The sequence below is a fragment of the Fusarium proliferatum genome (genome assembly GCF_900067095.1).
Source record: "Fusarium proliferatum ET1 genome assembly, contig: FPRO_scaffold003, whole genome shotgun sequence".
NCBI lineage: Eukaryota > Fungi > Ascomycota > Sordariomycetes > Hypocreales > Nectriaceae > Fusarium > Fusarium proliferatum.
The window spans coordinates 3,142,960-3,155,762 of record NW_022194792.1 but is presented as its reverse complement, the minus strand read 5'-3'; the positions used below and the strand labels follow the sequence as shown (position 1 = coordinate 3,155,762).

General features: G+C 48.5%; 7 protein-coding genes across 7 annotated transcripts; 4 read left to right on the top strand and 3 right to left on the bottom strand.

The window, feature by feature from the left end:
- Positions 1–316: 316 nt before the first annotated feature.
- FPRO_06013 (putative puff-specific nuclear protein Bx42) lies at positions 317–2,131 on the top strand (the record flags this gene model as incomplete). Its single annotated transcript, XM_031229121.1, has 2 exons — positions 317–1,900; positions 1,958–2,131. 2 exons carry the CDS (start codon positions 317–319, stop codon positions 2,129–2,131), a joined length of 1,758 nt encoding a protein of 585 aa, XP_031079389.1.
- Positions 2,132–2,799: 668 nt separating this feature from the next.
- FPRO_06014 (uncharacterized protein) lies at positions 2,800–5,014 on the top strand (the record flags this gene model as incomplete). The annotated part of the gene is made up of 5 exons (XM_031229120.1): positions 2,800–3,503; positions 3,555–3,714; positions 3,761–3,799; positions 3,854–4,755; positions 4,807–5,014. The coding sequence occupies 5 exons, from the start codon at positions 2,800–2,802 to the stop codon at positions 5,012–5,014; spliced, it is 2,013 nt and encodes a 670-aa protein (XP_031079388.1).
- Positions 5,015–5,413: 399 nt separating this feature from the next.
- On the top strand, positions 5,414–5,926 carry FPRO_06015 (uncharacterized protein; the record flags this gene model as incomplete). The annotated part of the gene is made up of 1 exon (XM_031229119.1): positions 5,414–5,926. The coding sequence occupies one exon, from the start codon at positions 5,414–5,416 to the stop codon at positions 5,924–5,926; it is 513 nt and encodes a 170-aa protein (XP_031079387.1).
- Positions 5,927–7,263: 1,337 nt separating this feature from the next.
- FPRO_06016 (uncharacterized protein) lies at positions 7,264–8,621 on the top strand (the record flags this gene model as incomplete). The annotated part of the gene is made up of 5 exons (XM_031229118.1): positions 7,264–7,531; positions 7,588–7,641; positions 7,693–7,739; positions 7,807–8,476; positions 8,524–8,621. The coding sequence occupies 5 exons, from the start codon at positions 7,264–7,266 to the stop codon at positions 8,619–8,621; spliced, it is 1,137 nt and encodes a 378-aa protein (XP_031079386.1).
- A 420-nt stretch (positions 8,622–9,041) lies between these two features.
- On the bottom strand, positions 9,042–9,691 carry FPRO_06017 (putative Tim22, subunit of the Tim22-complex; the record flags this gene model as incomplete). Its single annotated transcript, XM_031229116.1, has 3 exons — positions 9,042–9,395; positions 9,449–9,544; positions 9,608–9,691. 3 exons carry the CDS (start codon positions 9,689–9,691, stop codon positions 9,042–9,044), a joined length of 534 nt encoding a protein of 177 aa, XP_031079385.1.
- Positions 9,692–10,248: 557 nt separating this feature from the next.
- FPRO_06018 (uncharacterized protein) lies at positions 10,249–11,436 on the bottom strand (the record flags this gene model as incomplete). The annotated part of the gene is made up of 3 exons (XM_031229115.1): positions 10,249–11,069; positions 11,121–11,204; positions 11,259–11,436. The coding sequence occupies 3 exons, from the start codon at positions 11,434–11,436 to the stop codon at positions 10,249–10,251; spliced, it is 1,083 nt and encodes a 360-aa protein (XP_031079384.1).
- Positions 11,437–11,812: 376 nt separating this feature from the next.
- Positions 11,813–12,597, bottom strand: FPRO_06019 (uncharacterized protein; the record flags this gene model as incomplete). The annotated part of the gene is made up of 3 exons (XM_031229114.1): positions 11,813–11,899; positions 11,984–12,322; positions 12,373–12,597. The coding sequence occupies 3 exons, from the start codon at positions 12,595–12,597 to the stop codon at positions 11,813–11,815; spliced, it is 651 nt and encodes a 216-aa protein (XP_031079383.1).
- Positions 12,598–12,803: the final 206 nt, after the last annotated feature.

Here is a 12,803-nt window from a genome sequence, read left to right as displayed (position 1 = left end):
CAAAGCTTCAACGACCAATTACGTTACGCTACCGTGAGCTGCCTTGCAATCTCCATTCTCAAATGCTAAATATGGTCTTCGGGTATGATTTATCCGCTTCATACTCGGCAACTTTACTTATTTTTTCTATTGTCACTCTTCAATCGGATTTAAGCATTGCTTTCCAAGGTTGATTGATGCAACCATCGAATCTTGGCGTAGCACCAAGCTACTCTATGCGCTAAACCTTTTTAAGAGCCGTCGCCTCTTGAAATTCTAAACCTCGGAGCCTCGCGACTGACGAATGATCGAAACAACTTCTTCTCACAAACACAAAATGGCATCACTCGCCGGGTCGCTTCAGGCTGCACTGCCCAAACCAAAGTACACGGGCGAAGATGAAGAACCTCCGGCGCGAGCGCAACAACGCGGTGTTCGAATTGTTGGCCCCGGACAACTTGACGAAACCCAGCTGGTCCTCAAGCGATCTGGTCCTCCAGCATATGGCCAGCGCTCAGGATGGCGCCCTCGATCGCAGGAGGACTTTGGCGATGGAGGTGCTTTTCCCGAAATTCCGATCGCTCAGTATCCGTTAGAGATGGGAAAGAAAGGAGGAAATTCTAGCAACGCGTTGGCAATTCAAGTTGATTCCGAGGGCAAGGTCAAATACGATGCCATCGCGCGACAAGGACACAGCGAAAGTCGTATCGTTCACACTTCATTCAAGGAACTGATCCCTCTTCGACAACGCGCCGACGCGGGCGAGATCGATCTTTCGCGACCCGATAAGGAGTCTGTGGAGGCAACAACAGAGAGGACGAAGAACGCATTAGCTGCATTGGTCTCGGGAGCCGTCGCAGCCCAGAAACCGAAGAATGTTAATATTGGGCAACGAAAAGACGCTACGTTTGTTCGATATACACCTGCAAACCAGATGGGCGACAACTCCAAGAAGCAGGACCGCATCATGAAAATTGTCGAGCGCCAAAGAGATCCCATGGAACCGCCCAAGTTCAAGCATAAAAAGATTCCTCGAGGACCACCTTCGCCGCCCCCACCAGTTATGCACTCACCACCACGAAAGCTCACCGCTGAAGACCAGGAAATGTGGAGGATTCCTCCCCCAATTTCGAACTGGAAGAACCCGAAGGGATTCACAGTACCATTGGATAAGCGCCTGGCTGCAGATGGACGAGGCTTACAGGATGTGGTCATTAGCGACAGTCATGCTCAATTGGCCGAAGGTTTAAAGACAGCCGAGCGTTTTGCTCGTGATGAGGTTCAGAAACGTGCCATGATGCAACAGCGCCTGGCGGAGAAGGAAAAGTCACAAAAAGAGGATACCCTTCGAGAATTAGCCCAAAAGGCCCGAGCAGAACGGGCTGGTGCTGGTCGTGGACGTCGAGATTCTCGTGACTCTGGGGACTCGAGGGACTCGAGGTCGCGGTCACGAAGCTACAGTTACTCCGATTCAGATCGCTCTGACAGTGAGGATGAAGAAGTCAGAGAGCGTGTTAAAGCACGACAAGAGAAACAGAGGGAGGAAGAGCGAAAGCTACGACAAAATCGCATGGGTGCTGAACGCCGAGCTCAAGTTATGGCCCGTGAACAAGGCAGAGATATATCTGAGAAGATTGCTCTAGGCCTAGCCAAACCTACACAATCAAAGGAGACAATGTATGACTCGAGACTTTTCAACCAAACAAGCGGATTCGATAGTGGTATCAACGAGGATAACCCTTACGACAAGCCTCTCTTCGCTGCCCAGGACGCCATCAACAGTATTTACCGGCCACGAGCGAATGTGGATGATGATGACGATGGCCAAGCTGGTGACAGGGAAATGGCCAAGATCCAGAAGAGCAGTCGTTTTGGTGAAGCCCTTGGCAAGGGAACTTTCAAAGGTGCCGCAGACGCCGAGGTCAGTTTCCATTTTCACAGAACGCCTTCTAAAACTTTGCTAACAAACTCAACACAGGCACGTGAAGGACCAGTTCAGTTTGAGAAGGATGCTGGAGATCCTTTCAATGTTGACAAGTTTCTATCTGAGGTAGACCAGAACTCATCATCTAAGCGAGGTTATGGCTTGCAGGATGAAGACAACAGACAATCCAAACGACCGCGAGTCGACCCTGACGACGACGAAGATTAAACAGCAAAATTGTGCAGAGTTAGTGGTTATACAGTTAGACTCAGTGAGCCGTCAATAGGCAGTTTTTGGATTACAGGAACCATATTTACAATGCCAAGACAGTACCAGAGCACAGCCCTCGGTGCTTGGCGAATTAATCTTATTCAACTGCCTCATGATACCAACCGTTCAATGCTAAGACCATCGTTGGGGGAGGCCCCAGTTCCAATACGTGGAATCACCTGGATCTCATCTCCCTCCGCAATTCGGATATATGACCAATTTGGGCTTGTTTGCGGGGTAAACGTCACGAACTGCCAACCTTTGGAGAATCGCCATGGTGTTGACCAGGTCTATAAGGTCATTCGCCTGCGTGAAGCTAGCATTCCCCTGATACTCGCTGATCGTTGACCCGAAACCGAGAGCAGGGGGCTTTTATTTCTCCCGAATAATTTGCTAAAGTACGGCCTTAAGCCTGAAAAGATGTGATCGACAACGTCCCCATGGGGAAATACATGACCAAGCTACCTCGCCTTCTCATGAAGGCTTCATCCCCCACAAGGTTGTTGGGGGTTGTTTGTGGGGTCAAGGGTGACTTATGTAGTTATAAAGAGAGTTGAGATCGCATTGATCGCCCTGGAGTTGTTGATCGATAGCTTCTGCCACTTTCACCCATCGCAGCCTTGACTATGAAGTTCCGCAAGCTTTCGGCCGCTTTTCTCGTTTCGCTGCTCCAGGCACCTCAACTGGTAGCCGCGGCTCTCAATGCGACCGAGACCGATACACAGTTGGTGATTTCAAACGACCGACTATATGCGGCTGTTCAGAAGAAGGGCGGCGCCATTGTAAAGCTCACTCTTGACGGAACGAACCTTCTCGGTAGCCCATCTGGATCTACAGGCATTGGACCTTACCTTGATTGCTACTGCACGCCCAAGGGATTCTGGACGCCGGGTTCTGTGGCCCCCAAGTACAAACTCTTCAAGGGTAAAGATGGCAAGGGTAAGGACTATGGCGGGATTGTCATGTCCGACACGTACACCGAGACAGGCCAGGTTCTGGAGCAATACTGGTTCTTGAGAGATGGAGAAACTGGCCTCCATACCTTCAGTCGAGTCGCGTATCATAACGAGGAGCAGCCCTTCCTTCGCAACCTTCAGGAGCTTCGAACCCTCTTCCGACCGAATAACGACATGTGGACTCATCTCCTGACCAACACGAAGCAATATGCGCCTCTCCCAGGCAAGGAAGCAAAGGAGAAGCAGGTTGTGGTGCAAGATGCCACATGGTATCTAGGAAACACACCAAATGATCCATATGTTAAGCAGGAAGCGGATTACTTTACCAAGTATACGTTCCAAGACAGCTGGCGTGATATCGATGCTTATGGATTGTGAGTTTCATGCGTCTCGGCATTTTGGGATATTTGACTGACAGATAAAAGGTTCGCTGATGGTTCCCAGACCGAAGATGGAGATGCATATGGTGCTTGGCTTGTCATGAACACCAAAGACACCTACTTTGGTGGCCCTCTGCATTCTGACTTGGTTGTCGATGGTATTCTTTACAACTATATTAGCTCTAACCATCACGGAGATCAAACGGTAAGTCAACTTACTTCTCTATATAGACTCGAACTAACCTGTTCAGCCTAACATTACCAATGGATTTGACCGAACATTTGGACCTGTAAGTCTATCTGAAGCATCTAGCATCCATACCAATTTCTCTAATCTCTTGTAGCAATACTTCCACTTCAACCGCTTTCCTGGAGAGACCGACATCTTGAAAGCCCAGGCTGATGCAGCTCAATACGCCGACCCTGAGTGGAATGCCGATTTCTACGATTCAATTGCAAAGCACGTTCCTAACTATGTACCAACGAAATCACGAGGGTCCTTCGAGGTCAAGGTCGATCTTCCCAAGGGGGCTAAGAATGCCATTGCTGTTCTCGCCCAGAGCGGCGTGGACTTCCAAGACAATGTCTTCGATACAAAGGCTTACCAGTACTGGGCTAATCTTGATGAGAGCGGCCGTGCTACTATTCCTCGAGTCAAGTCTGGAACATATCGTCTTACCGTCTATGCCGATAACATCTTTGGACAATACACTCAGGATAAGGTCAAGATCAAGGCTGGCAAGACAGAGAAGAAGAATGTCCGCTGGAGGGAAGAGTCCGCTGGCAAGGAACTCTGGCGAATTGGTACTCCTGACAAGACCTCTGGTGAATACCGCCACGGTTTCGAGCCCGACACATCCAAGCCGCTGCAGCCGGAACAGTACCGTATTTACTGGGCCAACTGGGACTTTGTCAAGGACTTCCCTGATGGTGTCAACTTCAAGGTTGGGGAAAGTGATGTCGGCAAGGATCTCAACTACGTCCACTGGAGTGTTTTTGGAGGGAAGGGCAACTCCGTACGCCCAGATCAGTATGTTGGCGATGGCAATGTCAACAACTGGACTATTGCCTTCGATCTGAAGGAGTCGCAGGTCAAGCACAAGAAGCATGCAACTTTTACCGTTCAGCTTGCGGGTGCCAAGACTGCTGCTGGAAACACGGATATCTACAATGCTTCTGAGCCTCACTCGAATCTCAAGTACACCGTGAACATCAACGGCAAGGATCTCGAGCCTTGGGTTATTCCGTAAGTCAAACCTTGGTCTCTCGAAGATGAGCTATACTGACCCTTTCTAAGTTACGACCACAGCAGCTCCTGTGCTGTTCGCTCCTCAGTGAGCTGCTACAATACCGCTCATAAATTCGAGTTCGATGCCAAGTTGCTGAAGAAGGGTGACAATGAGATCATCCTGAGCTTGCCTTATAACGCTACCAACTACGAGTCTGCTGTGCTGCCAACATCGGTGTATGTTCAGTATGATGCACTCAGACTGGAGGTCGAGTAGATTATAAGCTGTATATCTAATTAACAACGATTATCAAAAATGAAGTTTATGGTTCCTTGGGACAAAAGAATAATTAAGAAATATTATCCTAGATTTTCCGACATCATACGACAGGGCTGATCTTATGAAATTATTCGGTCATCAGTTTCTGCAGGGTCGGAGGGTTTGGCGTTGTAATAGCTAGCGCGTGAGGAGGGTTTGAAGGATCGCCATGATCAGAGAAGCAACAGTAACATCCCAGGGTCGCATAAAGTCAATGTTTTTCGGAGGCTTTTACTCTCAAACTGATTTTATATAAACCCGACCTTGAAGTTAAGCAGAATCCTCTTGTTGAGTATCAAGACTCACAGCCCAGTTGATCTCAGTCTTGTAACTTTTAATCAATTCAATTGCATCAAAATGGCTTCTGGAGCGTTTTTCAACCCCAGGGTCCTCCTCTTAACAGCTCCCCTCGTCTCATCAAGCATCACACTCTGGTTCGCCCGTGACCAAAGTTTTTTCCTCACCCTCTTTACCAAGCCTCCCATTGAGCGCAAGAAGGCCAATGAGATCCTTCCAGGCTACATCAATAATTTCTACGGTTCAGGCCCGTGGGCGGTCCTCACTTTTATTGGCCTAACATTCAGCACTTCAATCGTCAACATCTGGTCTGACAGCGCTTTGCTCCGGTCTCGCGGCTCACTATTCTGGTACGGCTGGTCTGCTGCACTGGCGCTGGGACATCTTGCATATGTGCCTGCTGTAGCGTGGAAGCTCAGGGCGCTGTGGGAGGACAATTGTGCTGCGGAGGGGACGGATAATGTTGGGATGCTGGAGAGATGGTTGGCTGTCAATAATTTGAGGATGTTGACGACTGATCTTGGGGCATGGCTTTGTGCTGCTGTGGCTATTTCAAAGACATTGACTGTCTAAGCCATGGATGGATGCTGGAAGGCATTGGATGTCTTTTGTACGAAATTTATCGTCATTACAGTCGAGGAGGATCTGCTGGCGGAGTGGGATTTGGAATCAGAGATCTTTCATATGTTACATTACATCGACGATGAGCGAGGCGTAATACTTGGTAGCATTTCAAACGCTCCCTTGATACTTTGTTAGGAGCTACCAGTATCTGTAAGTAGTTATGTTACAATGGTAGCCGAGTCCCTTGCACGCGACAACATCATTTTCTATCCCCTCAGGTCTCAGACACGCTGTAAGCGGCTCTCGGCTTCACGGCATGTCTCGTACGTCTCATGCCTGTGTAAGTTATCCTCAATTTCTGTTAGCGTCGGCACCAAAATAAGACAATCGACAATGTCCACTGAGCTCTCGAACTTAAATAATTCGAGCTCGTTCTTTTCAGTGGAGATTATAAATAAAGAGATCAGTAAAATGACGCGTTGCCAGGCCGTATTTCCGGTCATCGATTCATGGTAGTGTTGGGTTTACACGCTTCTATCAGTTATTGGTCTGCAGATTACGCGTCTCGCTATCTCCTAGGAGCCATTTTCCGAGTTTAAGCTATCCCTTGAGACAGGTAAATAATGCAATCAACACGAACTATTTTTGTAGTGATTTCGGAAACGGTGTTGAGACTCTGGCTTATCAGTGGTTTTTGTCTGTTGTCTCTCGTGTTTACCCCTGAACCCTCCCATTCTCGTGGCTAACACGGCTGCACGGCTACGCGGATATCATCATCAGCCATCGAACTTCAGCCCACACCAAAAAGATGCATGCGCTAGGGAGTAGGCAGATCGGAAAGACGGCATGTGGGGGATGCCCCATGGGCGGCTTGAGTGCCGTCAAGTACCCTTATTATATTGATTTGCTGCTCATGATACCTACGTCAAATGCCCAATAAACTTTGGTCGCAAGTCTTATAGAAAGGGACTGTGAATCACTCACGGGCTGCCCTGGATGTGCGCCCGACTACCTATCTTCAGCTGCACAGTATTGAAGGAAGGAAGAGAGCTGCTTTGCTCCTTCAAATGTTTCAACAATTATTCATTCCTCATTTCCTCCTTCTGTGAATAAAAAAAGAAACTTGATTCATATGCTTCTGAGAGGGTGCACTCGAGGCTGAGACAACCCATCTCCATTAACATCCATCTCTTCTGCATTGCATTCCATTCTATCTATCCCCAACTCTCTTCTCTTTACTTGAATTCACCTCACTTCACTTCACTTCTTCTCTTGGTGCAAGCAACTTCAACTCCGACTCTTCACTCACCCATCGCCCCAGTTCTTCCATTTTCAACTACATCAGGATGTCAATGTATTCATCTGGCGTCAAGCCTGGAGAGATACCTCCAATTTACGACGAGGTAATGCTGGCTCGCAAAGGCCAGGAAATCCGCCATGCGAGCTCATCAATGCCCTGGTGGAATCCTCGATACTGGCGAAAGAGAATCTGGGCCGCTATTATCATAGTCATCCTTGTTATAGTGATAATAATTGTCGCCGTCGCTGTGGAGAGAGCTAGAAAGAATATGTATCCTGACTACTCACCATTATCGTACACCTTGAAAGATACATGTAAGTGCCTGTCACCCTCAACCTGGATATACAAAGACCCGCTAACCACCACCCAGATGGAGGTGAATCCTTTTTTGACCAGTTCAACTATTTCACAGGATACGACCCCAGTAAGAACTACCTCCAATTTCAAGGTTTGTAATACTGACGTCTCTTTTCAGCTGAGGGCTTCGTACATTACGTTCCAGAAGCGCAAGCAAAAGATCTTGTAAGAAACCCCTACTGGCCACAACACAAGTTACTGCTTTGGATCCTGTTCACCTAATACTCTCCAGAATCTCACATATGTTTCGCCCAGCACTGCCGTTCTCAAAGTCGACACTTCTGTCGGCCCCAACAGCAAGCCTAATGCGTCTACGGGTCGCTTTTCTGTCCGAATCGAGTCCAAAAAGACATACGAGAACGGCCTCTTCATCTTCGACGTCAAGCATACTCCCTATGGCTGTGGCACCTGGCCGGCCCTTTGGCTTACTGACCGTTACAACTGGCCAAACCATGGAGAAATTGATGTGATGGAGTCGACAAACAAAGCTGAAGACGGGAATCAAATGACTTTGCACACTACCGGCGACTGCTCAATGGACGTACGCCGCGAGGAAACAGGAAAGATACTACAGAAAAACTGCAACCACGAAAAGGACGATAATGCAGGCTGTGGTGTTCTTTCAAAGCCTGCGGGATACGGCTCCGTCTTCAACAAGAATGGAGGAGGTGTGATGGCGGTTGAATGGCGACATGAAGGCATCCGCATGTGGCAGTTCGGTAGAGACTCTATACCATCAGATATCAAAGGAAACAACCCAAAGCCCGACACCTGGGGCACTGCTGTTGCCGACTTTCCCAACACGCATTGCGACATTGGCACGCATTTCAAGAACCAGAGCATCATTGCCAATATCGACCTGTGTGGTAGTCTTGTTTATCACGTTTGGGACGACTCTGGATGTAAGTTGGCTCATATGCTTGTAAGACATAATGCTGACTATTTTCAGGTTCGGGTAAATGCACTGATCTCGTCGCCAACAATCCTGAAGCATTTGAGAATGCGTATTGGGAGTTTGGGACTTTCCAAGTATACCAGGCAAGTTAAGCCTGAGTTTGTCCAAAGCAAATCGTGTGCTCTTTGCTCTTTTGAAAGCGCGGCGTTAAGAACAAAGGGGTCTTCAAGTTGCAATTATGGGATAGGCAGTCATTGCAGACATAAATTCTTTTGCTAAGATTACAGTGTAGGCTCGTGGATTCTACATGAGCAGCTCCTCTATGAAGCTCGGGTCTTAAAATACCTGTTAATACAAATGCCATATCGTCATCTCCATATCTATCCTTGTACCACCTTCGTACATTCAGTGGTAAACATTCCAAAAGAGGAGAGTCCGTCTCCCAACGCCGCCCTATGCTCTAGAAATATGATTACCGTAAACTCCCACGTCTGTAGAAAAGCCAAGCGTACTTATACATCTCTTAACCCACTCATCCGAACCCCAATTTTGTTGACATCAGCTGCCAGCATCTACTCGTCCTTGGGTGGTGATCGCATGTATGCATCGATAGCCGCACTAAATGCTGCGAAAGCCAAACAACCACCTGCAGCAGCTTGAGGGCCAGCATTCTTGGCCAGAATACCTCCCGTCAAACATCCTGCGGCGACACTGTTCGTAAGATCGTTCTTCGCTCGCAGGCCTTCGATACCGCACTCTACGCCGGAGTACAAAGCACCAACTTTTCCGAAGTTCTTGGCCATAGACCATGAACGTGTTCCCATATCCTTGAATCCGATCTTGAGTTGTTGCTTGAGAGGAAGCGATGTGATTGTGCTTTGTGGGCTACCGGGGGCGGCTGTGTGGTAAGGTGTATCGTAGGACATCTGGCAGGGATATTAGCTTGGGATAAAGGGTCGAGGTTCGCCAAAGAACATACAGAGGCCATGAACATTCCAAATAAACCACCCATACCGAATCCCATAACTCCCGACATGACTGACTTTCCAAAACAAGACTCCATCGCAGACTGAACCTATATTTCTCAGAGTTAGCAATGCGCCCCGCGAAATTCCGAGCAAGTTGCGCATCCACATACAGCTTTGACGTTGGGATCCTGAGGTCCGCCGATCGCAGGCGGTGCGGCGGCGCCGCCTGGAGGTGTCATTCCCGGGAAATTCATGGTTGTGATGAGATGAGATGAGGAACGCGGTCGTTAAAGTGGGAGGACGGGTTTAGCTATGGCCGGATGGATAGACTTGAGATTGTCTGGGGAAATCTTTCGGGAGGATTATTTCTGCCAATAGCCACCGCTTTTCGGGGGGCGTTGTCGGAAATCCGGCCCCACCGTGCCGACTTCGGCGGACCCGTCCGTTTAATTGTTCAAAAGCTAGAAGATGTAGAAGAACAAACAAAGGATTAAACGAAGTTGAGGTCACCGATTTGTGGGACAATGAAGTCCGGGATTTGCATAACTGTTGTTTGTTTTCAAATATCAACAAGGCTGTCATAACAAGCTGCTGCCCTCAAGTTGTTGCTCTAATAATACATTTCCTCTGGTCAAGTCTCAGCAATCATCCTCCTAGCCACAAATCTTCAAAGCTCAAAATAAAGGTCTCTTCACGCATCCCCCATTGACTACAATTTCCGTTCCACTCTCGATCTCTCACTCGTCCTCGTCCAATGTTTGGTCGTCTTACCGCACTGTGGGCCAAACCGTCGTCCATGATCATCCATGATTTATTTTCTCTGGCTCGGTTGCTGCGAGTTGCTTTGATGGGGGACAGGGTGATCAGGAAGTCTTCGTCGCTTAGGGGTCTGATTCTGGTCCTGACCACCACTGTAGCCGCGCTTGCCAGTCTGATGTGATGTCTCCCGAAAAGGGGCAGAGTTCAGAGGCTGCCTAAAGTTGATGAAAGGAAACGCTTGACGGATAGAAGGTAGGCCCCTTCCCTGAGGCCCTTGAGGTCCTTGAGATCCTTGAGGTCCCTGGGGGGCCTGCTGAGGGGGGACAGTATATGGCCAAGTCCATGAGCTTTCCTCCTGCGCCCTGGAATGGCGAGCCTGGACACTGCTGTTCCGCGGAACTAGGGACATCGATTCTGCAGGCCTCTCGTTCTCTCGAGTTTCAGGTACGAGGCGCCAAAGTCCGCCTTCCACTTTCTCCATGGGCCGGCTCAAGAAGTTGCCTCCAGGTCTAGCAGCACGTACTGTTCTAGGCAGCGGGCGAAAATCGAGTGCATACTTCGCCCTTGGGTCAACCGGGGGTGACTGGTTTTCTTCAAAAGACTGCTGCTGAGCCCCTTCGTACGGAGCGTATGAACGAACATATGGGACATTGGGTGTGCCTGAGCCACTCGGTCCAAGTCCAGGTCCATCCTCATCGATAGTGTGCAGTGCATTTCGATTCTCCGCGAGTTGGGTCTTGGTTGCATTCTTGCCACGTCGTCTCTTTGGCTTCAACTGCTGGCTCCAAAGGGCAGTAAGTTCAGGGTTTTGGGGGGTTCGTGGAACTGGAGGGGGGCTAGCCGGTGGAGGCGATCTATGGTTCTTGTACCATTCTGTTATCTTTTAGAACCTTGAAATCGAGGGGGAGATCACACGAGACTAACCGATCAAGCGTAGGTGCCTTTCGACAAATGGACCAGCATTCGGAGAAGAACCGCCCTTGACAATGTTCTGGTAGTGATGCTCGTCTATCAGAGTCAGTAGAGACTTTGGAAGGTATTGCAAGCGCGTGGGTAACTCACATAACATGTTCTTAGTATAGTTGCGTTGAGCGATGTCACCAGAATTGTCGTTCATATATTGCGCGCATTGCCCCCAGCTCATACGTCGATCAACTGGGTTAGCAGCAGCTACTGAGCGAGGAACAACGACTTCCCAGAGCATTCGTTCTTCGTCTATAGACCAAGTCTTTCCACCCATGGTTGAGGCCCAATGTGAGGGTGGACCAAAGAGAGAGGAGTGAAGAAGCAAGTATATAAAAAGGTGACGCTAACGAAGAACAAAAGGCAGAGTAAAGGCAAGCGACGATGCCTATATAGAATTGGAGTGTGGAAAGAGGATAAGAGTAGTAAAGAATGAAGATCACGAACGCAGCTTTATAGACTCTCAGGACAGTAGATGAGTGATTCAGTCCCGTTTGCATCGTCTGTTTAAGCCATGTGAATGCTTATCAATGGTCAGGTGCCCATACTGAATGAAGGACAATGGTGCAAGTGGCATTGTGATTCAATGTAAACGTAGAAGTTCAGACGAGCCGTTTGGTTCTGACTTTTACCTTCGACAGCTTCCGACATAGCTACTCCTCAAAGATGCTACGGGGTTCCGGAGCATGAATACCCCTAGCAAAGAAGAAAGCAGCTAAAGGTCGTTCCAATCTCGAGAACTAGTGTTGTCAGTTGTTGCCAGTTGTTGCCAGTTGTTGCCTAACGACGATTTATCGTCTGTTGAGGGGCAGACAGCGACTCACGATGCTCTTCTTTTCTAAAGGTATTACACCGTCTCTCACCCAAAAACCCCACCCTCCTGTCATATTTGCAAGCATCATGTCGGTCGTCAGTCTATCACCGACGAACGCAATGTGTGCAGGATCTGTCACTCCTGTTTCTGGGTGCTTTCTGAAATATTCCATGATCTCCTGGCCACAACCTGGTTTTTTGACCGAGTGCGAGAGCACAGTGATTCCTGTGTTCTTTTCGACCTCAGAAGCTAGCTTCAAATTCTTATCCCATGACGTTGCTCCAGCAGTATTTGACACCACAAGCAATTTGCGACCAGGATAAGCCAACCTTAGCTTTTCAAAGTGAGACTATGCTTCAGTTTAGCAGACAGTCTTGAGTGGGTACAAATTATAGGCACCTTGTAGGAATCATACACTTCAACATTATCAGGATAAGCAAAGCAATCGTCTTTGTCGAGAACAACAGCCTTGATCTCTACTTTTCGACCATCTTTTTGCAAGCCTTTCTCAAGAGGAATCGGCAAGTCATTGAAAGTTGAGACTGTGTGATGAGGCAGACACAGACTCGGCTTGAAGATAAGCCTTGTGATATTTAGTGAGGCCGATAGATTTAGATTCAACATCGTTCCGTTGTCCATAAAATGCGTACTATAGGAGGGAGCATGTGAAGGAATAATGAACTGTCGTTGGAAGTGAAGCTCGCGCCACATGCATTGGCGCCACAGGCGCCACAACCAATTTAGCAGGCGCGTTACCAGTAGTTACCACGCGTCTGGGCTCTGTATTTATTTTACCCATTCCAGAAACTACTTAATAACTATAAAAAGTT